The sequence below is a fragment of the Anomaloglossus baeobatrachus genome, chromosome 4 (assembly GCF_048569485.1).
Source record: "Anomaloglossus baeobatrachus isolate aAnoBae1 chromosome 4, aAnoBae1.hap1, whole genome shotgun sequence".
In the NCBI taxonomy this organism is placed as follows: domain Eukaryota; kingdom Metazoa; phylum Chordata; class Amphibia; order Anura; family Aromobatidae; genus Anomaloglossus; species Anomaloglossus baeobatrachus.
Genome location: NC_134356.1, coordinates 38,073,901 through 38,101,618, shown reverse-complemented (window position 1 = coordinate 38,101,618; position 27,718 = coordinate 38,073,901). Strand labels below are relative to the sequence as shown.

Below are 27,718 nucleotides of genomic sequence, written 5' to 3'. Positions count from 1 at the left end.
CAAGCAGCATAGAAAAAAACCTGTGCCCCAGCACCCTTGGTTTTCTGCTGCTGTAGTCTAGCCATTCCAGGAGAATATAGCTAAGACTAGCGACTGTACAGTGCAATGTATAGCATATAAGCATAAACACAAATGAACACCTCAGTCGTGCAATACAAGCAGCCTAGAAAGCCTGTGCCTTAGCACACCTGCTTTCCTGCTGCTGATGTGTCGCTCCCCAAGCTGGCATATAGCGACCTATGCAGTTAAAAACAACACATGTACACACTGCATATATATTGTGGTCAGCACTATGTGTGCCGCTTACCGCCCGCCTATAAGCGGGTGTATGGCCGCCACCGTCCTGCCTGGTTGCCGAAAGTCCGAGCTCGGACTGCAGTAATGGCTGCCGGCTTCTTCCCCAGCTCGTGTGAGGAGGGGCGGGCCGTGGGCGTGCCCCAAGGCAGAGCGGGAATCCGGCGTCCGACAGTGTGCAGTGAGAGGGCTGGAGCATGTAAATAAGGCTCCAGCCCTCGGCGCTGCTGATTGCTCAGCGCCTGTCCCCTTCCCTGAGTGACAGGGAGGGGGCGGGAACGAAGCGGCACTAGGCCGCAGAAGCCGGGGACTGGATTTATAAGCGCCGCCGCCGTAAAAGCGTGGTCGGCGCCCAGTCCCCGGCGAACTACAAGTCCCAGCCGCGCCGCCGCTCCCGGAGCGTCCGGCGCGGTAGTTCCCAAAACACAAAGTCACTCAGCAAAGCTGCAGTGACTGTAACCCATTACTGTCCCCGGCGCACTAGCACACCCAGCAAGTCTGGAGTGTGCTGTGTCCGTGTGACCGGGGACACAGAGTACCTGTAATGGTGCAGGGCCATGTCCCTGAACGGTACTCCAGCTCCGTATCCAGCAGGTTCAAATGGGTCTGTGGATGGAGCCCGGCGTCAGAGCTTTGAGGCCGGCAGGATCCCACTTCCTCAGAGCCCCCCAGGGGGATGTGGAAGGAAAGCAGCATGTGGGCTCCAGCCTCCGTACCAGCAATAGGTACCTCAACCTTACAACACCATCAACGGGTGAGAAGGGAGCATGCTGGGGGCCCTATATGGGCCCTCTTTTCTTCCATCCGAAATAGTCAGCAGCTACTGCTGACTAAAATCTGTGGAGCTATGCATGGATGTCTGACCTCCTTCGCACAAAGCTTGAAAACTGGAGAACCCGTGATACCACGGGGGGGTATAGCCAGAAGGGGAGGGGCCTTGCACTTTTTAGTGTAGTGCTTTGTGTGGCCTCCGGAGGGCAGTAGCTATACCCCAATCGTCTGGGTCTCCCAATAGAGCGCTGAAGAAAATACCTCATGATAGGGCCGTAAAAACGACCCTTTTCTACAGGTGGGCAATCGCCGCCTGAAGGACTTGTCTACCTAGGCTGGCGTCCGCCGAAGCATAGGTATGCACCTGATAATGCTTGGTAAAAGTGTGCAGACTCGACCAGGTAGCCGCCTGGCACACCTGCTGAGCCGTAGCCTGGTGCCGTAATGCCCAGGACGCACCCACGCCTCTGGTAGAATGGGCTCTCAGCCCTGAGGGAACCGGAAGCCCAGCAGAACGGTAGGCTTCAAGAATTGGTTCCTTGATCCACCGAGCCAGGGTGGATTTGGAAGCTTGCGACCCTTTACGCTGGCCAGCGACAAGGACAAAGAGTGCATCCGAGCGGCGCAGAGGAGCCGTGCGGGAAATGTAGATTCTGAGTGCTCTCACCAGATCCAACATATGCAAATCCTTTTCACATTGATGAACTGGACGAGGACACAAAGAAGGTAAGGAGATATCCTGATTGAGATGAAAGGGGGATACCACCTTAGGGAGAAACTCCGGAATCGGGCGCAGCACCACCTTATCCTGGTGAAATACCAGGAAGGGAGATTTGCATGACAGCGCTGCTAGCTCGGACACTCTCCGAAGAGACGTGACCGCTACTAGAAAAGCCACTTTCTGAGAAAGGCGAGACAGGGAAACATCCCTCATAGGCTCGAAAGGCGGCTTCTGAAGAGCAATTAGAACCCTGTTCAGATCCCAGGGCTCTAACGGCCGCTTGTAAGGAGGGACGATATGACAAACCCCTTGCAGGAACGTGCGTACCTGAGGAAGTCGTGCTAGGCGCTTCTGAAAAAATACAGATAGCGCAGAGACTTGTCCCTTAAGGGAGCCGAGCGACAGACCTTTTTCCAACCCGGATTGCAGGAAGGAAAGAAAAGTAGGCAAAGCAAATGGCCAGGGAGAAACTTCCTGAGCAGAGCACCAAGCTAAGAATATCTTCCACGTCCTGTGGTAGATCTTGGCAGAGGTTAGTTTCCTAGCCTGTCTCATGGTGGCAATGACCTCTTGAGATAATCCTGAAGACGCTAGGATCCAGGACTCAATGGCCACACAGTCAGGCTCAGGGCCGCAGAATTCTGATGGAAAAACGGCCCTTGAGACAGCAAGTCTGGCCGGTCTGGTAGTGCCCACGGTTGTCCTACCGTGAGATGCCACAGATCCGGGTACCACGACCTCCTTGGCCAGTCTGGAGCGACGAGGATGGCGCGGCGGCAGTCGGACCTGATCTTGCGTAGCACTCTGGGCAACAGCGCCAGAGGTGGGAACACATAAGGCAGCCGGAACTGCGACCAATCTTGAACTAAGGCGTCCGCCGCCAGAGCTCTGAGATCGTGAGACCGTGCCATGAAGGCCGGGACCTTGTTGTTGTGCCGGGACGCCATTAGGTCGACGTCCGGCCTCCCCCAGCGGCGACAAATTTCCTGAAACACATCCGGGTGAAGAGACCATTCCCCTGCGTCCATACCCTGGCGACTGAGGAAGTCTGCTTCCCAGTTTTCTACGCCTGGGATGTGAACTGCGGATATGGTGGATGCCATGTCTTCCACCCACGTCAGAATCCGCCGGACTTCCTGAAAGGCTTGCCGACTGCGTGTCCCTCCTTGGTGGTTGATGTATGCCACCGCTGTGGAGTTGTCCGACTGAATTCGGATCTGCTTGCCTTCCAGCCACTGCTGGAAGGCTTGTAGGGCAAGATACACTGCTCTGATTTCCAGAACATTGATCTGAAGGGTGGACTCTTGCTGAGTCCACGTACCTTGAGCCCTGTGGTGGAGAAAAACTGCTCCCCACCCTGATAGACTCGCGTCCGTTGTGACCACCGCCCAGGATGGGGGTAGGAAAGACTTTCCTATTGACAATGAGGTGGGAAGAAGCCACCACTGAAGAGAATCCTTGGCCGCCTGAGAAAGGGAGACGTTCCTGTCTAGGGACGTCGACTTCCCGTCCCATTGGCGGAGAATGTCCCATTGTAGTGGACGCAGATGAAACTGCGCGAAAGGGACTGCCTCCATTGCTGCTACCATCTTCCCCAAGAAGTGCATGAGGCGTCTCAAGGGGTGCGACTGGCCCTGAAGGAGAGATTGCACCCCTGTCTGTAGTGAACGCTGTTTGTCCAGCGGAAGCATCACTATCGCTGAGAGAGTATGAAACTCCATGCCAAGGTATGTTATTGATTGGGTTGGGATCAGATTTGACTTTGCAAAGTTGATGATCCACCCGAAACTCTGGAGAGTCTCCAGCGCAACGTTCAGGCTGTGTTGGCATGCCTCTTGAGAGGGTGCCTTGACAAGTAGATCGTCCAAGTAAGGGATCACAGCGTGACCCTGAGAGTGCAGGACTGCTACTACTGCTGCCATGACCTTGGTGAAGACCCTTGGGGCTGTCGCCAGACCGAAAGGCAGGGCTACGAACTGAAGGTGTTCGTCCCCTATAACGAAGCGTAGAAAACGCTGGTGCTCTGGAGCAATCGGCACGTGGAGATAAGCATCTTTGATGTCTATTGATGCTAGGAAATCTCCTTGAGACATTGAGGCGATGACGGAGCGGAGGGATTCCATCCGGAACCGCCTGGTTTTCACATGCTTGTTGAGCAGTTTTAGGTCCAGAACAGGACGGAAAGACCCGTCCTTTTTTGGCACCACAAACAAATTGGAGTAAAAACCGTGACCTTGCTCCTGAAGAGGAACAGGGATCACCACTCCTTCTGCCTTTAAAGAGCACACCGCCTGCAGAAGAGCATCGGCTCGGTCGGGAGGCGGAGAAGTTCTGAAGAATCGAGTTGGAGGACGAGAACTGAACTCTATCCTGTACCCGTGAGACAGAATGTCTCTCACCCAACGGTCTTTGACATGTGGCAGCCAAATGTCGCCAAAGCGGGAGAGCCTGCCACCGACCGAGGATGCGGAGAGAGGAGGCCGAAAGTCATGAGGAAGCCGCCTTGGTAGCGGTTCCTCCGGCTGCTTTCTTTGGGCGTGACTGAGCCCGCCAAGAATCTGAGCTCCTCTGATCCTTTTGAGTCCTTTTGGACGAGGAGAATTGGGACCTGCCCGAGCCTCGAAAGGACCGGAACCTCGACTGTCCCCTTCTCTGTTGGGGTTTATTTGGTCTGGGCTGAGGTAAGGATGAATCCTTACCCTTGGACTGTTTAATGATCTCATCCAATCTCTCACCAAACAGTCTGTCACCAGAAAATGGCAAACTGGTTAAGCACTTCTTGGAAGCAGAATCTGCCTTCCATTCCCTTAACCACAAGGCTCTGCGTAAAACCACGGAGTTGGCGGACGCCACTGCCGTACGGCTCGTAGAGTCTAGGACAGCATTAATAGCGTAAGACACAAATGCAGACATTTGAGAGGTTAAGGACGCTACTTGCGGACCAGATGTACGTGTGACAGTGTCAACCTGCGCAAGACCAGCTGAAATAGCTTGGAGTGCCCATACGGCTGCGAATGCTGGAGCAAACGACGCGCCGATAGCTTCATAGATGGATTTCAACCAGAGTTCCATCTGTCTGTCAGTGGCATCTTTAAGTGAAGCCCCATCTTCCACTGCAACTATGGATCTAGCCGCAAGCCTGGAGATAGGGGGATCCACCTTGGGACACTGGGTCCAGCTCTTGACCACATCAGGGGGAAAGGGATAACGTGTATCCTTAAGACGTTTGGAGAAACGCCTATCCGGATAAGCGTGGTGTTTCTGGACTGACTCTCTAAAGTCAGAGTGGTCCAGAAAAGTACTCAATTTACGCTTGGGATACCTGAAATGGAATTTCTCCTGCTGTGAAGCTGACTCCTCCACTGGAGGAGCTAGGGGAGAAATATCCAACATTTTATTGATGGACGCTATGAGATCATTCACTATTGCGTCCCCCTCAGGTGTATCGAGATTAAGAGCGGTCTCAGGATCAGAATCCTGATCAGCTACCTCTGCCTCATCATATAGAGAGTCCTCCTGCTGGGACCCTGACCAGTGTGATGAAGTGGAGGGTCGCTCCCAGCGAGCTCGCTTAGGCTGTCTGGGACTGTCGTCCGTGTCAGAGCCATCACCCCGGGATGCATGGGACCCCCCCGGAGCACGGATTTGTTCCAAATGAGGGGGGCCAGGGAGCATTGAATCAACAGTGCCCATGGTCTGAGGTACCGGTCTGGACTGCAAAGTCTCAAGGATTTTAGTCATAGTCACAGACAATCTATCAGCAAAAACTGCAAACTCCGTCCCTGTCACCTGGACAGTGTTCACAGGTGGTTCTCCTTGGGCCACCTCTAGCAGAGGCCCCGGCTGAGCAAGTGCCACAGGGGCCGAACATTGCACACAATGGGGGTCAGTGGCACCAGCCGGTAGAACAGCCGCACATGCGGTACAGGTAGCATAGAAAGCCTGTGTCTTGGCCCCCTTGCTTTTTGCGGACGACATGTTGTCTAGCAATCTAGGAGGGTATATAGCCAAGAATAGCGACCGTACAGTGCAATGTAAAGAATACAAGCATATACAAATGAACACTTCGGCACAAGTGGTGTCAGCACCCGAGGTGCCGCTTACCGCCCGCTCCAAGCGGGTGTGTGGTCGCCAGAATCCCGTGTCTGGGTCTCCCAGAGCTTGTCTCCCCTCTGCACTCAGACTGCAAACAGGAATGGCTGCCAGCGTCCTGTGAAGAGGGGCGGGCCGTGGGCGTGCCCCAGACAAAGTGCGGGAAACTGGCGTCCCACTGTGCCCAGTGAGGGGGGTTGGAGTATGCTAAGCAGACTCCAGCCCTCGGCGCTGAAGTTCAGCACAGCGTCCCGCCCTTCCCGACTGGCAGGCCTGGGGGCGGGAACGAAACGGAACTAGGCCGCAAAAGCCGGGGACTCGATTTATAAGCGCGGCCGCCGTATAAGCGCGGCCAGCGCGGAAGTCCCCGGCGCACCACAAGTCCCAGCCGCGCCGCAGCGCTGCTGTAAAAACCGCCATCAGCGGCCGGCGCGGTAGTTCCTAACACATAAACTCACTCAGCAAGCTGCAGTGAGTATAGCACAAGCGCGCCTCGCTGCTGCCCCCGGCGCACTAACACACCCAGCAATGCTGGTGTGTGTGCGCGATTTGTACGGGGACACAGAGTACCTTAATGTAGCAGGGTCCTGTCCCTGACGATACTCAGCTCCATGTCCAGCAGATCCCCAGGGCTGTGGACGGAGCACGGTCTCCTGTGCCTGGAGACCGATAGGATCCCACTTCACCCAGAGCCCTAAGGGGATGGGGAAGGAAAGCAGCATGTGGGCTCCAGCCTCCGTACCCGCAATGGGTACCTCAACCTTAACAAACACCTCCGACAAAAGTGGGGTGAGAAGGGAGCATGCTGGGGGCCCTAGTATGGGCCCTCTTTTCTTCCATCCGACAAAGTCAGCAGCTGCTGCTGACTAAACAGTGGAGCTATGCGTGGATGTTAGCCTCCTTCGCACAAAGCATGAAAACTGAGGAACCCGTGATCCCACGGGGGGTGTATAGGCAGTAGGGGAGGGGCCTTACACTTTTAAGTGTAATACTTTGTGTGGCCTCCGGAGGCAGTAGCTATACACCCAATTGTCTGGGTCTCCCAATAGAGCGACAAAGAAATGTCAGTGATTGGACCGGTGTCAGATTTGACTTTGGAAAATTGATGATCCACCCGAAACTCTGGAGAATCTCCAGAGTAACGTTGAGGCTGTGTTGGCATGCCTCTTGAGAGGGTGCCTTGACCAGCAGATCGTCTAAGTAAGGTATCACTGAGTGACCCTGAGAGTGGAGGACCGCAACTACTGTAGCCATGACCTTGGGGCTGTCGCCAGGCCGAACGGCAGTGCCGCGAACTGAAGGTGTTCGTCTCCTATGGCGAAGCGCAAGAAGCGCTGATGCTCTGGAGCAATTGGTACGTGGAGATAAGCATCCTTGATATCGATCGATGCTAGGAAATCTCCTTGGGACATTGAGGCGATGACGGAGCGGAGGGATTCCATCCGGAACCGCCTGGTCCTTACGTGTTTGTTGAGCAGTTTTAGGTCCAAAACAGGACGGAAGGACCCGTCCTTCTTTGGAACCACAAACAGGTTGGAGTAGAAACCGTGACCCTGTTGCTGAAGAGGAACCGGGACCACCACTCCTTCTGCCTTCAGAATGCCCACCGCCTGCAGAAGAGCCTCGGCTCGCTCGGGAGGCGGAGATGTTCTGAAGAATCGAGTCGGAGGACGAGAGCTGAACTCTATCCTGTAACCGTGAGACAAAATGTCTCTCACCCAACGGTCTTTTACTTGTGGCAGCCAGGTGTCGCAAAAGCGGGAGAGCCTGCCACCGACCGAGGATGCGGTGTGAGGAGGCCGTAAGTCATGAGGAAGCCGCTTTGGTAGCGGCACCTCCGGCGGTCTTTTTAGGGCGTGATTTAGACCGCCATGCGTCGGCGTTCCTCTGATCCTTCTGAGGCCTTTTGGACGAGGAGAATTGTGACCTGCCCGCACCCCGAAAGGACCGAAACCTCAACTGTCCCCTCCTCTGTTGGGGTGTTTTTGGTTTGGCTTGGGGTAAGGATGTTTCCTTTCCCTTGGATTGTTTGATGATTTCATCCAATCTCTCACCAAACAAACGGTCGCCAGAAAATGGCAATCCAGTTAAGCACTTTTTGGAAGCCGAATCTGCCTTCCATTCCCGCAGCCACAAGGCCCTGCGTATTACCACCGAATTGGCGGCTGCAACCGCCGTACGGGTCGCAGAGTCCAGGACAGCATTAATAGCGTAGGACGCAAATGCCGACGTTTGAGAGGTTATGGACGCCACCTGCAGCGCAGACGTACGTGAGTGCGTCTATTTGCGCCTGACCAGCAGAGATAGCTTGGAGTGCCCATACGGCTGCGAATGCTGGAGCAAAAGACGCGCCGATAGCTTCATAGATGGATTTCAACCAGAGCTCCATCTGTCTGTCAGTGGCATCCTTGAGTGAAGCTCCATCTTCCACTGCAACTATGGATCTAGCTGCCAGTCTGGAGATTGGAGGATCCACCTTGGGACACTGAGTCCAGCCCTTGACCACGTCAGGGGGAAAAGGGTAACGTGTATCCTTAAGGCGCTTGGAAAAACGCTTATCTGGATAAGCTCGGTGTTTCTGGACTGCCTCTCTGAAGTCAGAGTGGTCCAGAAACATACTCTTTGTACGCTTGGGAAACCTGAAACGGAATTTCTCCTGCTGAGAAGCTGACTCCTCCACTGGAGGAGCTGAGGGAGAAATATTCAACATTTCATTGATGGACGCAATAAGATCATTCACTATGGCGTCCCCATCAGGAGTATCAAGGTTGAGAGCGGCTTCAGGATCAGAATCCTGATCAGCTACCTCCGCTTCATCATACAGAGAGTCCTCTCGCTGAGACCCTGAACATTGTGATGATGTCGAGGGGATATCATAGCGAGCTCGCTTAATCGGTCTGGGGCTGCGGTCCGTGTCAGAGACCTCACCCTGGGATCCATGAGACACCCCGGGAGGACATTGCTGTTCCAACTGAGGGGGACCAGGGGGCAATGATTCCACAGTGCCCCTGGCTTGAGATGCCGGCCTGGACTGCAAGGCTTCTAATATCTTAGCCATAGTCTCAGAAAGTCTTTCAGTAAAAACTGCAAACTCCGTCCCTGTCACCTGGACAGTGTTAACAGGTGGTTCTCCCTGGGCCACCCCTAGCAGAGGCTCCGGCTGAGAAAGTGCCACAGGGGCCGAGCATTGCACACAATGAGGGTCAGTGGAACCTGCCGGCAGTATAGCCGTACATGCTGCACAGGCAGCATAGTAAGTCTGTGCCATGGCACCCTTGCTATTTGTGGACGACATGCTGTTGTCTCCTCTGAGCAATACAGGAGGGTAAATAGCCACAAATCAACAGTGCACCCTACAGTGTAAAGTATAGACTATAATCATATAAACTATAAATACACTTCTGCACTAGTGGGGCCAGCACCACAGGTGCTGCTTACCGCCTGCGCAAAGCGTTTGTGTGGGCACCAGAAATCCTGCCTGGGTCTCTTTGAGCTTGTCTCTCCTCTCCAGCGTTAGCAGAGCTGAGAGGAATGGCTGCCAGCGTCCTGGGGAGAGGAGGGAGCCGTGGGCGTGACCCAGAAAAGTGCGGGAACTGGTGCCCCACTGTGCAGAGTGAGGGGGTGGAGTATGCAAAGCATGCTCCAGCCCTCAGTGCTGCCGACCTGTACAGCGTCCCGCCCTTCCCCTGACTGGCAGGGCTGGGGGCGGGAAAAGAATGAGACTAGGCCGCAGAAGCCGGGGACTATAGTTATAAGCGCGGCCGCCGTATAAGCGCGGTCGGCGCGGAAGTCCCCGGCGCACTAACAGTCCCAGCCGCGCCGCAGGGATAACCATGGCAGCGGCGGTCAGCGCGGCAGTCCCCCTACACAAATACACTCAGCGACGCTGAGTGTATAGTGGCACACATGCAGCCAGCGCTGCTGTCCCCGGTGCACTAGCACACCCAGCAATGCTGGAGTGTTGCTGTGCGCGGTCCCCACGGGGACACAGAGTACCTCCAAGTAGCAGGGCCATGTCCCTGAACGATACTCGGCTCCTATCCAGCAGGGTCCTCAGGAGCTGTGGATGGAGCACGGTCTCCTGTGCCTGGAGACCGATAGGATCCCACTTCACCCAGAGCCCTAATTGAGGGATGGGGAAGGAAAGCAGCATGTGGGCTCCAGCCTCCGTACCCGCAATGGATACCTCAACCTTAACAACACCGCCGACAAAAGTGGGGTGAGAAGGGAGCATGCTGGGGGCCCTGTTATGGGCCCTCTTTTCTTCCATCCGACATAGTCAGCAGCTGCTGCTGACTAAGCTGTGGAGCTATGCGTGCATGTCTGACCTCCTTCGCACAAAGCATAAAAACTGATGAGCCCGTAGCAGTACGGGGGGTGTATAGGCTGAAGGGGAGGGGCTTTACACTTTTAGTGTAATACTTTGTGTGGCCTCCGGAGGCATAGCTATACACCCAATTGTCTGGGTCTCCCAATTAGGAGCGACAAAGAAAAGGAATTTACGGTAAGTAAACAAAATTCCCTTCTTCTTTGTCGCTCCATTGGGAGACCCAGACAATTGGGATGTCCAAAAGCAATCCCTGGGTGGGTAAAAGAATACCTCGATAAAAAGAGCCGAAAAAACGGCCTCTTCTTACAGGTGTGCAACTGCCGCCTGAAGGACTCGCCTACCTAGGGCGGCATCTGCCGAAGCATAGGCATGCACCTGATAGTGTTTTGTAAAAGTGTGCAGACTCGACCAGGTAGCCGCCTGACACACCTGCTGAGCCGTAGCCTGGTGCCGCAATGCCCAGGACGCACCTACGGCTCTGGTAGAATGAGCTCTCAGCCCTGAAGGAATCGGAAGCCCAGACGAACGGTAGGCTTCAAGAATCGGTTCCTTGATCCATCTAGCCAAGGTTGACTTGGAAGCCTGCGACCCCTTACGCTGGCCAGCGACAAGGACAAAGAGTGCATCAGAACGGCGCAGGGGCGCCGTGCGTGAAATGTAGATCCTGAGTGCTCTCACGAGATCTAACAAGTGCAAATCCTTTTCACATTGGTGAACTGGATGAGGGCAAAAAGAAGGTAAGGAGATATCCTGATTAAGATGAAAAGGGGATACCACCTTAGGGAGAAATTTTGGAACCGGACGCAGAACCACCTTGTCCTGGTGGAACACCAGGAAGGGAGCTTTGCATGACAGCGCTGCTAGCTCCGACACTCTCCGAAGTGATGTGACTGCCACTAGGAAGACCACCTTTTGTGAAAGGCGTGAAAGAGAAATCTCTCTCATTGGCTCGAAAGGTGGTTTCTGAAGAGCCATCAGTACCCTGTTCAGATCCCAAGGTTCTAGCGGACGCTTGTAAGGAGGGACTATGTGACAAACTCCCTGCAGGAACGTGCGGACCTGCGGAAGCCTGGCTAGGCGCTTCTGAAAAAACACAGATAGCGCCGATACTTATCCCTTAAGGGAGCCGAGAGACAAACCCTTTTCCAGTCCGGATTGAAGGAAGGACAGGAAAGTGGGCAAGGCAAATGGCCAGGGAGAAAAACCCTGATCAGAGCACCAGGATAAGAAGATTCTCCACGTCCTGTGGTAGATCTTGGCGGACGTTGGTTTCCTGGCCTGTCTCATAGTGGCAATGACCTCTTGAGATAACCCTGAAGACGCTAGGATCCAGGACTCAATGCCCACACAGTCAGGTTGAGGGCCGCAGAATTCAGATGGAAAAATGGCCCTTGAGACAGTAAGTCTGGACGGTCTGGCAGTGCCCACGGTTGACCCACCGTGAGATGCCACAGATCTGGGTACCACGATCTCCTCGGCCAGTCTGGGGCGATGAGGATGGCGCGGCTGCAGTCGGACCTGATCTTGCGTAATACTCTGGGCAGTAGGGCCAGAGGAGGAAATACATAAGGCAGTCGAAACTGCGACCAATCCTGAACTAAGGCGTCTGCGGCCAGAGCTTTGTGATCTTGAGACCGTGCCATGAATGCCGGGACCTTGTTGTTGTGCCGGGACGCCATTAGGTCGACGTCCGGCTTCCCCCAGCGGCAACAGATCTCTTGAAACACTTCTGGGTGAAGAGACCATTCCCCTGCGTCCATGCCCTGGCGACTGAGAAAGTCTGCTTCCCAGTTTTCTACGCCCGGGATGTGAACTGCGGAGATGGTGGAGGCTGTGGCTTCCACCCACAGCAGAATCCGCCGAACTTCCTGGAAGGCTTGCCGACTGCGTGTGCCGCCTTGGTGGTTGATGTATGCCACCGCCGTGGCGTTGTCCGACTGAATTCGGATCTGCCTGCCCTCCAGCTACGGCTGGAACGCCTTTAGGGCTAGATACACTGCCCTTATCTCCAGAACATTGATCTGCAGGGAGGACTCTGGCTGAGTCCAGGTACCCTGAGCCCTGTGGTGGAGGAAGACCGCTCCCCACCCTGACAGACTCGCATCCGTCGTGACCACCGCCCAGGATGGGGGCAGAAATGATTTCCCCTTCGACAAAGACGTGGGAAGAAGCCACCACTGAAGAGAGGCCTTGGCTGTCCGAGACAGGGAGACGTTCCTGTCGAGAGACGTCGACTTCCTGTCCCATTTTCGGAGAATGTCCCATTGAAGTGGACGCAGATGAAACTGCGCAAATGGAACTGCCTCCATTGCCGCCACCATCTTCCCTAGGAAGTGCATGAGGCGTCTCAAGGGGTGCGACTGGGCTCGAAGGAGAGATTGCACCCCTGTCCGTAGTGAACGTTGTTTGTCCAGCGGAAGTTTCACTATCGCTGAGAGAGTGTGAAACTCCATCCCGAGATATGTCAGCGATTGGGTCGGAGTCAATTTTGACTTTGGGAAATTGATGATCCACCCGAATCTCTGGAGAGTCTCCAGAGCAGTGTTCAGGCTGTGTTGGCATGCCACCTGAGAGGGGGCCTTGACCAGGAGATCGTCTAAGTAAGGGATCACCGAGTGGCCCTGCGAGTGCAGGACCGCTACCACTGTTGCCATGACCTTGGTGAAGACCCGAGGGGCTGTCGCCAGGCCAAAGGGCAGCGCCACGAACTGAAAGTGTTCGTCCCCGATGGCGAAACGCAGGAAGCGCTGATGCTCTGGTGCAATCGGCACGTGGAGATAAGCATCTCTGATGTCGATTGATGCTAGGAAGTCTCCTTGGGACATCGAGGCGATGACGGAGCGGAGGGATTCCATCCGGAACCGCCTGGCGTTCACATGTTTGTTGAGCAGCTTGAGATCCAGGACGGGACGGAAAGATCCGTCCTTTTTTGGCACTACAAACAAGTTGGAGTAGAAACCTTGACCCCATTGCTGAAGGGGAACCGGGATCACCACTCCTTCTGTTTTCAGAGTGCTCACCGCCTGAAGAAGAGCATCGGCTCGCTCGGGGGCGGAGATGTTCTGAAGAAACGAGTCGGAGGACGAGAGCGGAATTCTATCCTGTAACCGTGAGACAGAATGTCTCTCACCCATCGGTCTTGGACATGTGGCAACCAGGCGTCGCAAAAGCGGGAGAGCCTGCCACCGACCGAGGATGCGGTTTGGGGAGGCCGAAAATCATGAGGAGGCCGCTTTGGGAGCGGTTCCTCCGGCGGTCTTTTTAGGACGTGACTTAGACCGCCATGAGTCAGAGTTCCTCTGACCCTTCTGTGGCCTGTTGGACGAGGAGAATTGGGACTTGGCTGAGGTCCGAAAGGACCGAAATCTCGATTGTACCTTCCTTTGTGGAGGTCTGTTGGGTTTGGACTGGGGCAAGGACGATTCCTTTCCCTTGGATTGTTTAATGATTTCATCCAATTGCTCGCCAAACAGGCGGTCGCCAGAAAATGGCAAACCGGTTAAGAACTTCTTGGAAGCAGAGTCTGCCTTCCATTCACGTAGCCACATAGCCCTGCGGACTGCCACCGAATTGGCGGATGCTACCGCCGTACGGCTCGCAGAGTCCAGGACAGCATTCATGGCGTAGGACGCAAACGCCGACGCCTGAGAGGTTAAGGACACAACCTGTGGAGTAGAGGCACGTGTGACTGCATTAATCTCAGACTGGCAAGCTGAGATAGCTTGGAGTGCCCATACGGCTGCGAATGCCGGAGCAAAAGACGCGCCTATGGCTTCATAGATGGATTTCATCAGGAGCTCTATCTGCCTGTCAGTGGCATCCTTGAGTGATGCACCGTCTGCCACTGGAACTATGGATCTAGCCGCCAGTCTGGAGACTGGAGGATCCACCTTGGGACACTGAGCCCAACTCTTGACTACGTCAGGGGGAAAGGGATAACGTGTGTCATTAAGGCGCTTAGTAAAGCGCTTATCTGGAAAAGCTCGGTGTTTCTGGACTGTATCTCTGAAGTCGGAGTGATCAAGAAATGCACTCCGTGCTCGTTTAGGAAACCTAAAATGGAATTTCTCCTGCTGAGAAGCTGACTCCTCAATCTGAGGAGTTGGAGGAGAAAGATCCAACACCTGATTGATGGACGCTATAAGGTCATTTACTATGGCGTCCCCTTCAGGTGTAGCAAGGTTGAGAGCGGCGTCAGAATCAGAGCCCTGATCTGCCACCTCCGCTTCATCTTCCAGAGATTCCTCATGCTGAGACCCTGAACACTGTGATGAAGTCGAGGGAAGCTCCCGGCGAGCCCGCTTAGCTGGCCTGGGACTGCGGTCCGTGTCAGAGTCCTCACCGTGGGAGCTATGAGTCGCCCCAGGAGCACTTTGCTGCTCCAACCTAGGGGGGCCTGGGGACAATGATTCAACAGTGCCCGGGATCTGTGTTACTAGTCTGGACTGCAAAGCCTCTAGTATCTTAGCAGACCATCTATCCATAGACTCAGAAAGTTTGTCAGCAAATACTGCAAACTCTGTCCCTGTCACCTGGACAGTGGCAGCCGACTGTTCCACCTGGGCCGAGGGTCCCACCAGTGGCAAAGGCTCCGGCTGAGTGAGTGTCACAGGGGCCAAGCATTGCACACAATGAGGGTAGGTGGAACCTGCAGGTAGCATAGCCGCACATGAGGTACAGGTTGCAAAGTAAACCTGTGCCCTGGCACCCTTGCTTTTTTCGGACGACATGCTGTTGTCTCCTTTTAGAGCAATCAGAGAGGGTATATAGCCAAGGCAACAGTGCGGCCGTACAGAGTAAATGTATACAAAATATGGATATAAATATACACTTCTGCACCCAGGGGAGCAAGCACCTAGTAACAGGTGCTGCTTACCGACCGCCCTCAGCGTTTGTGTGACCACCAGATTCCCTGCCTGGGCTCCCAGCGCTGTTGGAGCTCGTCTCTGAAGATCCCCAGCGTCAGCCGTGCTGCTAGTAATGGCTGCTAGCGTTCTGAGAGGAAGAGGGAGCCGTGGGCGTGCACTAAAAAGTGCGGGAATCTGGTGCCCCACTGTGCACAGTGAGGGGGGAGGAGGATACAAAGTATGCTCCTGCCCTCAGCGCTGACGTTCCATGCAGCGTCCCGCCCTTACTCCTGACTGGCAGGCCCGGGGGCGGGAATATGCGGCACTAGGCCGCAAAAGCCGGGGACTCGAGTTATAAGCGCGGCCGGCAAACAAGCGCGGCCAGCGCGGTAGTCCCGGCGCACCAACACACCCAGCAGCTGCTGCAGCGTGTATCAAACAGGCGCTCTATGCGCCGTCCCCAAGGGGACACAGAGTACCTCAGAGTAGCAGGGCCATGTCCCTGACGATACCCGGGCTCCTGTCCAGCAGATTCCCCCAGGGGCTGCGGAGGGAGCACGGTCCCAGTGCCAGGAGACCGTTTAGGATCCCACTTCACCCAGAGCCCTGTAAGGGATGTGGAAGGAAAACGGCATGTGGCTCCTGCCTGTGTACCCGCAATGGGTACCTCAACCTTAACAGCACCGCCGACTCAGAGTGGGGTGAGAAGGGAGCATGCCGGGAGCCCTGTAATGGGCCCTCTTTTCTTCCATCCGATATAGTCAGCAGCTGCTGCCGACTAACTTGTGGAGCTTGCGTGCATGTGTGCCTCCTTCAACACAAAGCATAAAAACTGATGGGCCCGTGATGCACGGGAGGGTGTATAGCAGAGGGGAGGGGTTACACTTTTTAAAGTGTAATACTTTGTGTGGCCTCCGGAGGCAGAAGCTATACACCCAATTGTCTGGGTCTCCCAATGGAGCGACAAAGAAATGTAGAATGAACAAAGAAGTATTCATAACACACTGATTGTATTCATAACATGTTGGTTCTCACCAGCTGGGATGTGAAATTGGGGCTTTATCTTTTACTCCTTGTTCCCGTTTCAAGGTCAAATGTTGGACTGTATAATCATGAGATTTTTAATACATGAGCCAGAAGCTTGCTTTTGCTCAGTGAATACGTCTTGGCGTGATCAATGTTGATTCATTTATATCTGCGCAGATCGATTTGAAATCCGTCTCTGTGACCCTGAGAGACCCCATTTGTGGTTTTCCCCAAAATTCCCAATTTTGACAGCAGGACCCCCAGAATTGAGTTGATAAGAACACGTCTTTACCATTTCTGGGAATATTCTCATCATTCTCTATAATGACAGTCGTCTCTTTTGCGGACAGCGCCAAAGCCACTTCTAAATCCCTTTGGTACAGCTTGTCTTCTAGAGGCAGCCTGGGAAAAAAAAAAATAAAAACACTGATTAAAGTGGAAACTCGTCTGTACCTGAAATGTGCCCAAACAAGGAATCCTAGTAATCTTTATTTTTACATAGCGCTAACATATTCGGCAGCGCTTTACATACATCAGGAACACTGTCCCCATTGGGGCTCAGAATCTAAAGTCACTATCTGTATGTCTTTGGAGTGTGGGAGGAAACCGGAGAACCCGGAGGAAACCACACAAACACGGGGAGAACATACAAACTCCTTGCAGATGGTGTCCTTGGTGGGAATTGAACCCAGGACCCCAGCGCTGCAAGACTGCAGTGCTAACCACTGAGCCACCGTGCTGCCCTGAGCCACCGCGCTCTATGCTTGAGTGCGGATCTGCCTTAAAGGGACGGACCTGACGGCAGATCCGCACTCTATGATCTCAGCCAGGTATGTCCATCTCTGAAATTCAAAGTGCAACATGCTTTAAAAGCCACCGGGAGACTGGTTGGTCTAGCGGGACCCCTGCGGAAGTGATAGGCCTCTACTTACCTGCACATAGAGGCAGCCTGGTAACTCTAAGGCCCTGTGCACATGGGTGAACATACCTGCGGACATTTCTGCAGGTTTCCCGCAGCTGCTCCCCGGAATCCGTGGCTATCTATTGCTGCGGTATCTCTGCGGAATTGTTGCGGCAAACCTGCGGAAACAGCGCGGATTTCCCACCCTGTATCTCCATAATGCAGGAGCAGGAATTTCGCAGATTTTTCCGCATGAATAATGGACATGCAGATACGTGCGGCTGCGGGAAATGCGCAGCCGCAAATACCGCAGCATTGATACAGCACTCCCCAAATCCCATAGGATAACATGGGGAGTGTCTGTACTTGCGTAAACACGCGGATTTATCGGAAAAAAAAAAATTGCGTGTTTTCCGCTGTAAAATCCGCAGTTAAATTCTCCAGTGGGCACATAGCCTAAGGAAGCAAGCGGGGAGAAGCTTCCAGGAACCCGCCTGTCTGACCAGTCTCCTGGTGGCGTTTAACCCCCCCCTCACCCTCGGACGATTTTCTGCTTATAGTTTTTCTTCCTCCCCTTCTTCCGAGAACCATAACTTTATTTTTCCGTCAATATAGCCATATGTTTTTTGTGGGACGTATTGTATTTTTAAAAGACTCCATCCATTCTGCCCCAGACTGTACTGGGAAACGGGAAACAAAAAATTCCAAGTGCGGTGAAATTGCAAAAAAAAAAAAAAAAAAAAAGTGCTATTCCACTATTGTTCTTTGTTTTTTTTTTTTTAATTTACCATGTTCATTATATGGTAAAATTGACCTGGCCTTATCATTCCCCAGCTGGGTACGAGTTCTTAGATACCAAACATGTATAGTTTTATTTTATTTTTTTTATTATTTTATTTATTTATTTTTTTATTATTTATTTTTATTTAAGTAGTGAAAAAAAAAAGTCTGAAATTTGCCTCCCAAATTTTTTTTCTGCTTTTGTCCCTATTTTTCCGAGACCTGTAACGTTTTTTTATTTCTCAGTATCTGGGGCTCAGTGACGGCTTATTTTTTGTGTCCTCAGATGACGTTTTTTGCTGATACTATTCTTGGAGTAACCTATTATTGCAAAGTTGCGGCGTCAAAAAAATGCAATTCTCTTGTTTTATTTTTTTTTTCTCGTTACGCCCATCCCCAATTTGATGAATTTATTTTACATTTTGACAGATTGGACATTTCCGATAGCGAGATCAAATATGTGCATTTTATCCAAAGACGTACAGATAGGGACTCTAGATTGTGAGCCCCAATGGGGACAGTGTACCTGACGTATGTGAAGCGCTGTGGAATTAATAGCCCTATATAAATGAATAAATATTATTATATTATTATTATTATTTATTGTTTTATTTTCAAATAAGGCAACAGGAAGGTGATTAGAACTTTGTTTCTTTTGTGGTTTGTTTCATATTTTTTCAAAACTCTTTTGGTTTTACGTTTTCACTAGTCCTTAGGGGACATGAAGCTGCGATCTTCAGACGGCACCGCTCTGTACAGCAGAAATCAAGATCTCCTATGAATGGCGCTCACAGCCGACGTTCACAGGAGGATCATGACAGACACAGGGGTCATCAGTTGACCCCCGACTGTAATAACAATCTATTGGTGTCCCATGATCACGTGATGTGCGCGCAGATGTGAGGGATTAGTGACGGGTTTCTTGTTTGTGCATTGTAAATGTCGCTTTCAGAGACTTATCGCAGCATTTAACTGGTTAACAGCCGCAGACAGATCCCTGATCCACCGGCGGGTGTTAGAGGCACATGATTAAATCAGCCGTCATGTGCAGGGAAAGATGTGTGTGAGCCCGCATCAAAGACAGGGAGACGACTAATAACGTAAATATACGTCATCAGTTGACTCGCCCACCCCAGGGCTATGGGACACCCGGTGCCGGGCCGGACTAGTCCGGGGGTCGTCAGTGGTGTCGGGGCCCGACTCCGTGGCCCTGGCGGGAGTCAATTAATATGGCTTCAGTGTTGGGGGTGATTAAAGTTTATAATATTTGTGACGCCACCTGTGGTTTGCGGCTATTAAGCCGCCGCTGCTGTATGGGGCCTCCGGGGCTGATGGAATGGCAGCTTGGATGGTCCTGCTCCCCACAGGTGGAGCGGTGCTCCGGGGCAACAGTTGGTGCTTGTAAGTGTCTATGTGGTGATAGACGTCTATGCAGTGAAATAACGGAGACAACACCAGGGGGTGCAGTTTCAAGGTCTTTACTCACAGTTCCTGGGCTGCAGCACACTGGTGCCGTTGGACTGCTGGAACCCACTGTCAGGGACCTCCGCCGATCCTGGGTAGATCTGGGGGCGAAAGCCGGTGCACCCCTCTATGTGTTCCTTTGTTCAGCTGACTTCTAAGCCTTGCCTTTACTGGATGAACCTGGCTCGGCCTCCACTACAGCCTCCGGGCCAGGGGCTTTCCTAGTGGGTATTCTACCCCCTTTCCAGAGATTCTGCTGTGGGCTGTGGCCCGGGGTGTTTGCAACTTCCCTGGGCCTCTGTTTTTACTTTTGGAATTGACTTCTCTTCCTCCAGTTTCTAGGGACCGTCCCCTGTGTGCAGCTTGATCCCTCCACCTGATCGTTCTGTGGAACAGGCCACGAGCCTGAAAGCTATCTGTGGCCCTGGAATCCCCTCTGTTCTGCTTGGTGTCACCTGGGCCTAGCCGGGCCCCAGGGTCTTCACCAGGAAGCGACACTTTCCTCTTCTTGCTCATGACTGACTAGAGCACTTCTCCCTGCTCTCTCCTCTGCCTCCCGCAGACTCTCACCACTCACTCACTAAACTTGACCTTTCTGTTTCTACTCTACACTCGGCTGGCTCCTCCCACCCTATGGGAGCAGGGATGGGTCTTACGGCCCCTCACAGCATGCAGCATGGGAGGGTTGCTGCCACTGTCCCTGGTCCCTGTGTGTGCCTAACAATGGGTGTAGTGTAGATTTGCCTGTGGACCGGCGTTCACTCCTTTCCTTACCCAGGATGGGACATCACACCTCTGGCTGGGGTGCAATGTTCCTGTGGCGACGGAAGCCTCAGGGGCACCACACAGTCATGAGAGATCATACAGTCAAGTGACAGATATATATGTCCAGTGGTTCTGTAGTCAGGTTCACCTTAAAGGGGCTGTCCAGGAATATGCTTCTGCCCAATCAGACATGGTGAGACATTAGTGCCCGCTGGGTGGTGCAGTTATCCAGGCAATTGCACAGAGACAATAAATTAACCATAAAAGAATACCCTGAATCCTATTAGAAATGCATACACCTTGCAATGAGTCACCAAAGCAGAGATTAATTTATACAAATTGACTCCGTTGATAGATACCGTAAATCATTGAATAAAGGCTACATGCCAAGAGATTTACAAAAATCCAAAATATATTTTATTTAGCAATGCGACACAGGCACAGGCACAGGCAATACACACAGACAAAAACAGGGCAGCTATGCGTGTCAGGATTGGATTTCTCACCAAAGTTTTGGCTATATTAAAGATGTAATTACTGAGAGACCAGAAGTGATTGAAAATGGCACACTAAAAAATAACATGAGTATGAATATATCTATACAAGGTGTACCAAATTCAGCCACTAGAGGTCGCACATGGTTAGGTCACAGATTTTGTACAGGATAATACAATACACAGCTGAATAACATATCAACAGAATGGCAAATGCATATAATACACTATAATACATATGAGAGGCACCTCCCGATGAATTGGAAGCGAAACACGCGTTGAGGTGCAGGGCAGCGTGTTCAGTCATGTTTACTCTTGGTGGGTCGCTTCCCTCTGCTGGAGCATTCCTCCTCCATGTGCAGCACGATCTCTCCTTGCTAATCACTGGCAATAAGCCTCCCTATTGCTTACTAAACTGTCTGCAACTATGTATAGATGATGTGATGCTGCACACTATACAGGTTTATCAGTTCATGGTTGCACTGTCTTTTTGCAGAACCACCAGCAATTGTTTATATAAATTCTGTTTGCAACCACATATGCACATTGCATGTATATTACTTTATTGCTGGCATGTCTATGGTCTATGACCCTTTTTATAGTAAGTTTTGAGTGTAAAATACCAATTTGGTCATTATTAATGTATCATCATAAACTCTCATATGTATTATAGTGTATTATATGCATTTGCCATTCTGTTGATATGTTATTCAGCTGTGTATTGTATTATCCTGTACAAAATCTGTGACCTAACCATGTGCGACCTCTAGTGGCTGAATTTGGTACACCTTGTATAGATATATTCATACTCATGTTATTTTTTAGTGTGCCATTTTCAATCACTTCTGGTCGCTCAGTAATTACATCTTTAACCCCTTCACGACCGGCCGATTTTTCGCTTTCCGTTTTTTTTTTCGCCATTCTTTTTCTGAGAGACATAACTTTTTTTATTTTTCAGTCAATATGGTCATGTGAGGGCTCATTTTTTGCGGAACGAGCTGTACTTTTAAATCAAACCATCAGTTTTACCATATTGTGTACTAGAAAATGGCAAAAAAAATTCCAAATGCTGAAAAATGGCAAAAAAAGTGCGATAGCACTATGGTTTTTGAGATATTTTATTCACGGTGTTCACTATATGGTAAAACTGATGGGTGGGTGTGATGCCTCAGGTCAGTGCGAGTTCGTAGACACCAAATATGTATAGGTTTACTTTTATATAAGGGGTTAAAAAAAAAAAAAATCGGAAGTTTGTCCGAAAAAAGTGGCGCACGTTTTACGCCATATTCCGTGACCCGTAGCGTTCTCATTTTTCGGGATCTATGGCTCAGTGACGGCTTATTTTTTGCGTCTCGAGCTGACGTTTTTAACGGTACCATTTTTGCGCAGATGCTAAGTTTTGATCGCCTCTTATTGCATTTTGCGCAAAAGTTGTGGCGACAAAAAAACATCGTTTTGGTGTTTGGAATTTTTTTGCCGCTACGCCGTTTACTGATCAGATTCATTGATTTTATATTTTGATAGATCGGGCGTTTCTGAACGCGGCGATACCAAATGTGTGTATATTTTTTATTTTTTTAACCCTTTAATTTTCAATGGGGCAAATGGGGGGTGATTTGAACTTTTAGGTTTGTTTTTTTTTTATTTTTTTACTTTTTTTTTTTATTTTACTAGTCCCCCTAGGGGGCTATTGCGATCAGCATTCCGATCGCTCTGCACTATCTGCTGATCACAGCTACAAGGCTGTAAACAGCAGATACGCTGTCTTTCTCTTTTACTGTGCCCCGGGCACAGCGAAAGTGAAAGCAAGTCAGGTGTAGTACAGGAGTCATCACATGACCCTGTGCTACCATGACAACTATCGGGAGTCACGTGATCGCGTCACGTGACTTCCGGTATCGGGCGGTAAGGAAAACAGTACCGCAATCGCGCTTATAATGGCGCTGTCACGTATTGACAGCGCCATTTAAGGGGTTAATCGGCACGAGCAGATAACGATTCTGCTCGTGCCTAGCAGGCACACATCTCAGCTGTGAAAATCAGCTGAGATGTGTGCCGATCGCGGCATGCTGCTGCCGCCGGAGGACCGCGGGCAGTAACATTATGTCATTTAGGACGTAATTTTACGGCCCGCGGTCGTTAAGGGGTTAATATAGCCAAAACTTTGGTGAGAAATCCAGTCCTGACACGCATAGCTGCCCTGTTTTTGTCTGTGTGTATTGCCTGTGCCAATGCCTGTGTCGCATTGCTAAATAAAATATATTTTGGATTTTTGTAAATCTCTTGGCATGTAGCCTTTATTCAATGATTTACGGTATCTATCAACTGAGTCAATTTGTATAAATTAATCGCACAGAGACAGTAGCCTCACGACCGATCCTCCCCGGCCCGCACTTGTGTCACTTCCCCGGTCATCGGACTGTGGCCATGTCACACGACACAACTCCGATCCTCCGAGCTCAGGCGACACCGCACATTAGATATTCCGTTCTACGTGGCCTCACTCACCTCTTTTTCTGGGAATTGATCGGCGTGGCCTCCTCTTTGTGACTTTTCTTTATTGGTTTCTCCTTTTTCTCCTTCTTCGTCTCCACTCGTGCTTTTTTACTTACGGGTGCGGAAGACGCAAAATCCTCATCTACAAGTAAAAAGTTTGGAAAACAAAAAGTAGGTGAAGCTCAGGACGGTCACAAAACATTGCAAAAATCATAAAAGCAAATGAAAAGAAGAAACTTTGTAATATATCTTATCAGAGAAATCTGCTTCTTTCTCCACTTATACACCACTTCTTCCTCCTCCCTATAAATTTATCATCCATTCTAGAGAAAAAAAAGCTGAAATCTTTCATGCTCAAAGCAAGACTGAGGGATCTGATCACGACTCGAGTACCCGAGTATAATGGAAGAGAATGGGGGATTGGAGCATTTTCTGGAAGATCTTTATACTTGGTACACTAGTCGAGCCCATCAGCGCATCAACTGCTTGTTACAAGTACCGAGCATGGTAGTGCCCGCTCATCACTGATTACAAGTACTGAGCACCTGAGCATGGTAGTGCCCGCTCATCACTAGTTACGAGTACCGAGCACCCGAGCATGGTAGTGCTCGCTCATCACTAGTTACCAGTACTGAGCACCTGAGCATGGTAGTGCCCGCTCATCACTAGTTACGAGTACAGAGCACCTGAGCATGGTAGTGCCCGCTCATCACTAGTTACGAGTACAGAGCACCTGAGCATGGTAGTGCCCGCTCATCACTAGTTACCAGTACTGAGCACCTGAGCATGGTAGTGCTCGCTCATCACTAGTTACCAGTACTGAGCACCTGAGCATGGTAGTGCCCGTTCATCACTAGTTACGAGTACTGGGCACCTGAGCATGGTAGTGCCCGCTCATCACTAGTTACCAGTACTGAGCACCTGAGCATGGTAGTGCCCGCTCATCACTAGTTACCAGTACTGAGCACCTGAGCATGGTAGTGCCCGCTCATCACTAGTTACTAGTACTGAGCACCCGAGCATGGTAGTGCCCGCTCATCACTAGTTACCAGTACTGAGCACCCGAGCATGGCAGTGCTCGCTCATCACTAGTTACGAGTACTGAGCACCAGAGCATGGTAGTGCCCGCTCATCACTAGTTACGAGTACTGAGCACCTGAGCATGGTAGTGCTCGCTCATCACTAGTTACGAGTACTGAGCACCTGAGCATGGTAGTGCTCGCTCATCACTAGTTACCAGTACTGAGCACCCGAGCATGGTAATGCCCGCTCATCACTAGTTACAAGTACTGAGCACCTGAGCATGGTAGTGCCCGCTCATCACTAGTTACGAGTACTGAGCACCCAAGCATGGTAGTGCCCGCTCATCACTAGTTACGAGTACTGAGCACCCAAGCATGGTAGTGCCCGCTCATCACTAGTTACGAGTACTGAGCACCCGAGCATGGTAGTGCCCGCTCATCACTAGTTACGAGTACTGAGCACCCAAGCATGGTAGTGCCCGCTCATCACTAGTTACGAGTACTGAGCACCCAAGCATGGTAGTGCCCGCTCATCACTAGTTACCAGTACAGAGCAGCCAAGCATGGTAGTGCCCACTCATCACTTGTAGGAATCCTTTCCTGACCCATGTAGACCATCCCTAATCCAGCAAACGCACATGCAGAAAATCACAACCATTAAAGCTATGTGCCCACGGGACTCTGTATCTGCGGATTTTTCTGCTTCAAAATCTGCAGCTTTCCCCCGGAATCCGCACCTTTTCATAGGTGCGGATATGACGCGGATTTGATGCGGATTCTGTGATTTTTTTTTTTTTTAATGCAATTGAATAGGCAAAATCCGCATCAATAATTGACATGCTGCAGATTTTTCCGCACGAAAATTCGCACGATTTCCGGTGCGGAAAAATCCGCAGCGTGGGCACAGCATTTCCCAAATGCCATAGAAATGGCTGGGGAGCAGCTGTGCTGCAGATTTCTGGAAAATCCGCGGCTTTTCCGCGAGAAATCCGCGCATTTTCTGCAGCGTGGGCACATAGCCTAAAGCGGGCTTTACACACTGAAATATCGGTCCCGATATCGCTAGTGTGGGTACCCGCCCCCATCTGTTGCGCGACACGGGCAAATCGCTGCCCGTGCCGCACAACATCGCCCAGACCCGTCACACATACTTACCTGCCCGGCAACGTCGCTGTGACCGGCGAGCTGCCTCCTTTCTAAGGGGGCGGTCCGTGCGGCGTCACAGCGACGTCACTGAGCAGCCGCCCAATAGCAGCGGAGGGGCGGAGCTGAGCGGGACGTAACATCCCGCCCACCTCCTTCCTTCCGCATTGTGGCCAGGACGCAGGTAAGGAGAGCTTTCTCGCTCCTGCGGTGTCACACGGAGCGATGTGTGCTGCCGCAGGAACTAGGAACAACCTCATAACTGCTGCAGTAACGATATTTGAGAATGGACCCCCATGTCACCGATGAGCGATTTTGCACGTTTTTGCAACGATGCAAAATCGCTCATCGGTGTCACACGCAGCGGCATCGCTAATGAGGCCGGATGTGCGTCACCAATTCCGTGACCCCAACGACTTCGCATTAGCGATGTCGTAGCGTGTAAAGCCCCCTTTAGGGTTTAGTTTCCACTCACCGTCATCCTCTAAGTCCAAAAACTGGCAATAATCCACCGTTTTCTTACTCCTGAAAAATATTATTCAGACATTGAATTTAATACATTATAGAGTGAGACCAGAGCTGCACGGTGACTTTACTCCAAATTTTACAACTTCCCCAGAATAATCCTTGGAGGTGCCACCATTTGACTCGACACCAGCCGTCCAACCACACAAGAGTGGATGAGGAGCTGTATAATGGGCATGAAAGAAATCACAGACAGACGTCGGCCTCCTAGCGCCTCGCTCAGGAGAGGTGATCAGTAACCTGGCGCCACGCAGGAAGATATTACAGGGCGGCCGAGCACAAGAATCCCTGTGCCCTGGCATCACCATGGACATAGCTGGCAGAGGGGATTTCAGATCATAGATACATGAGAATAGCAGGGAGCGGCAAGAAAAACAAACACTTAAATAACACTGTCAATGGTAGACCGCATTTACATTGAGCCATCCGGTTACGTTAATTCAGCACCCTTTGAAACGCGCCCGTACAACGCTGGAGTGTTGTCATAGCAACTGGGGAGGTGAGGAGATGCAGATCACCAGTGCTTCATAGGAAGCTGTGATTTGTCTAACAAAGTGTGGAGTGCAAGCGATCACCCGAACAAGGTATCAAGACCCGGAGGGGGAATGAAAAGAATAAAAGAGGTGAAATGTAAAAATATAAATAATAAATAAGATAGAAAAAAATAAAAAAAAGTAAAACAAAAATAATAAAAATGTAAAAACAAAATATTTAATATTTTTTTAAATTTATTTTTAAAAATATTTTTGTATTTTCTTATTTTTATTCATATATACATATGAATAAAAATACAAATATTTTTAAAAATAAGTTAAAAAATATGCAAAATAAAAAGTAAAACATTAAAAATAAAAAGGAAAAAAACAAAACTTAAGGAAAAATTAAATTCAAATTAAATATAAATAAATGCAAAAAACATTACGGTATATAAAAATACAAGTAAAAAAATAAGGGGAAAGAAAAGTAAAAAAAAAAAATCAAACACCAAAAAAATATTAAAAATAAGTCAAAAAAATTCAAAACAAAAATATAAAACAAGTTAAATATAAAAAAAGCAAAAAAAAACATTAATATAAAAATACAAGTAAAAAAAAAGTAAAAATTATTAGTAACATTAAAAATTCAAAATCAAAACAAAATATTAATTTGTTTAAAAATATAAAAAAATAAAAAGTAAAAAAATTAAACGTAAAATACAAATATAAAAATTAAGAAAAAATATAAAGTATAAAAATGCAAAAAAAGTAAAAACAATATAGAAAAAAGTAAAAAAAAAGTGAAAAAAATTCAAAAACACCAAAACAAAATATTAATTAGTTTAAAAATATAAAAAAATAAAAAGTAAAAAAAATTAAACGTAAAATACAAATATAAAAATTAAGAAAAAATATAAAGTATAAAAATGCAAAAAAAATAAGTTAAAAAAAATATAGAAAAAATAAAAGTAAAAAAAAAGTGAAAAAAATTAAAAAACACCAAAACAAAATATAAGTTAAAAAAAAATAATTTTTAAAAAATGTAAGTAAAAAATAAATCAATAAATAAAATGTCCAGTTTCGCGGAGTTCTGAAAAATAATAACATAAGGAGAACAGAACCTCACAAGGGTCCATTCACCGGATCTTGGAAGATGGGGGGGGTCGAAATAGTCATGAAGGGGTTAATCAGTCACCTGGCCGGTCTGTCCATAGTGCGGAGGCGGATGGGGCTCCTTCCTCCTCAGTGACCCCTGCAGGAGAGCTCGCCCCCCGGTTCCGCCTCGCACACTCCTCTGTCTCCGTCTCTGTCGTTCCCGGCACTGAGTGACTCAAACATCCCGCGCAATTTTCTGGTTCTGGTCAGTCCCGATCGCACATTCGCCACAAAGCACCATTGTGAAAAAAGAAATTATTTTATATTCAACAATCATAACTACAATATAACACCAGAAAAAAAAGTAACGATTTATAAAAGGCGCGAATATCAATTTAACTACACACCTAACCGTGAGCAGAATCTGCTGAACCTAGATTTACACTATGCGATCACGTGATACAGATGGCTGTAGT

The 27,718-nt window shown here is 50.2% G+C and overlaps 1 protein-coding gene across 1 annotated transcript in view; it reads right to left on the bottom strand.

Moving 5' to 3' along the window:
• The window catches only part of RAD51AP1 (RAD51 associated protein 1), a 66,554-nt gene extending 39,089 nt beyond the window's left edge, over positions 1-27,465 (bottom strand). The window contains exons 1-4 of the mRNA XM_075344251.1: positions 27,343-27,465; positions 25,622-25,671; positions 22,994-23,123; positions 16,374-16,483 (exon numbers count right to left, since the gene is read on the bottom strand). Coding sequence (XP_075200366.1) covers positions 16,374-16,483; positions 22,994-23,123; positions 25,622-25,671; positions 27,343-27,359 — 307 coding nt within the window. The 5' untranslated portion in view covers positions 27,360-27,465. The remainder of the gene's footprint in view (positions 1-16,373; positions 16,484-22,993; positions 23,124-25,621; positions 25,672-27,342) is intronic.
• Positions 27,466-27,718: the final 253 nt, after the last annotated feature.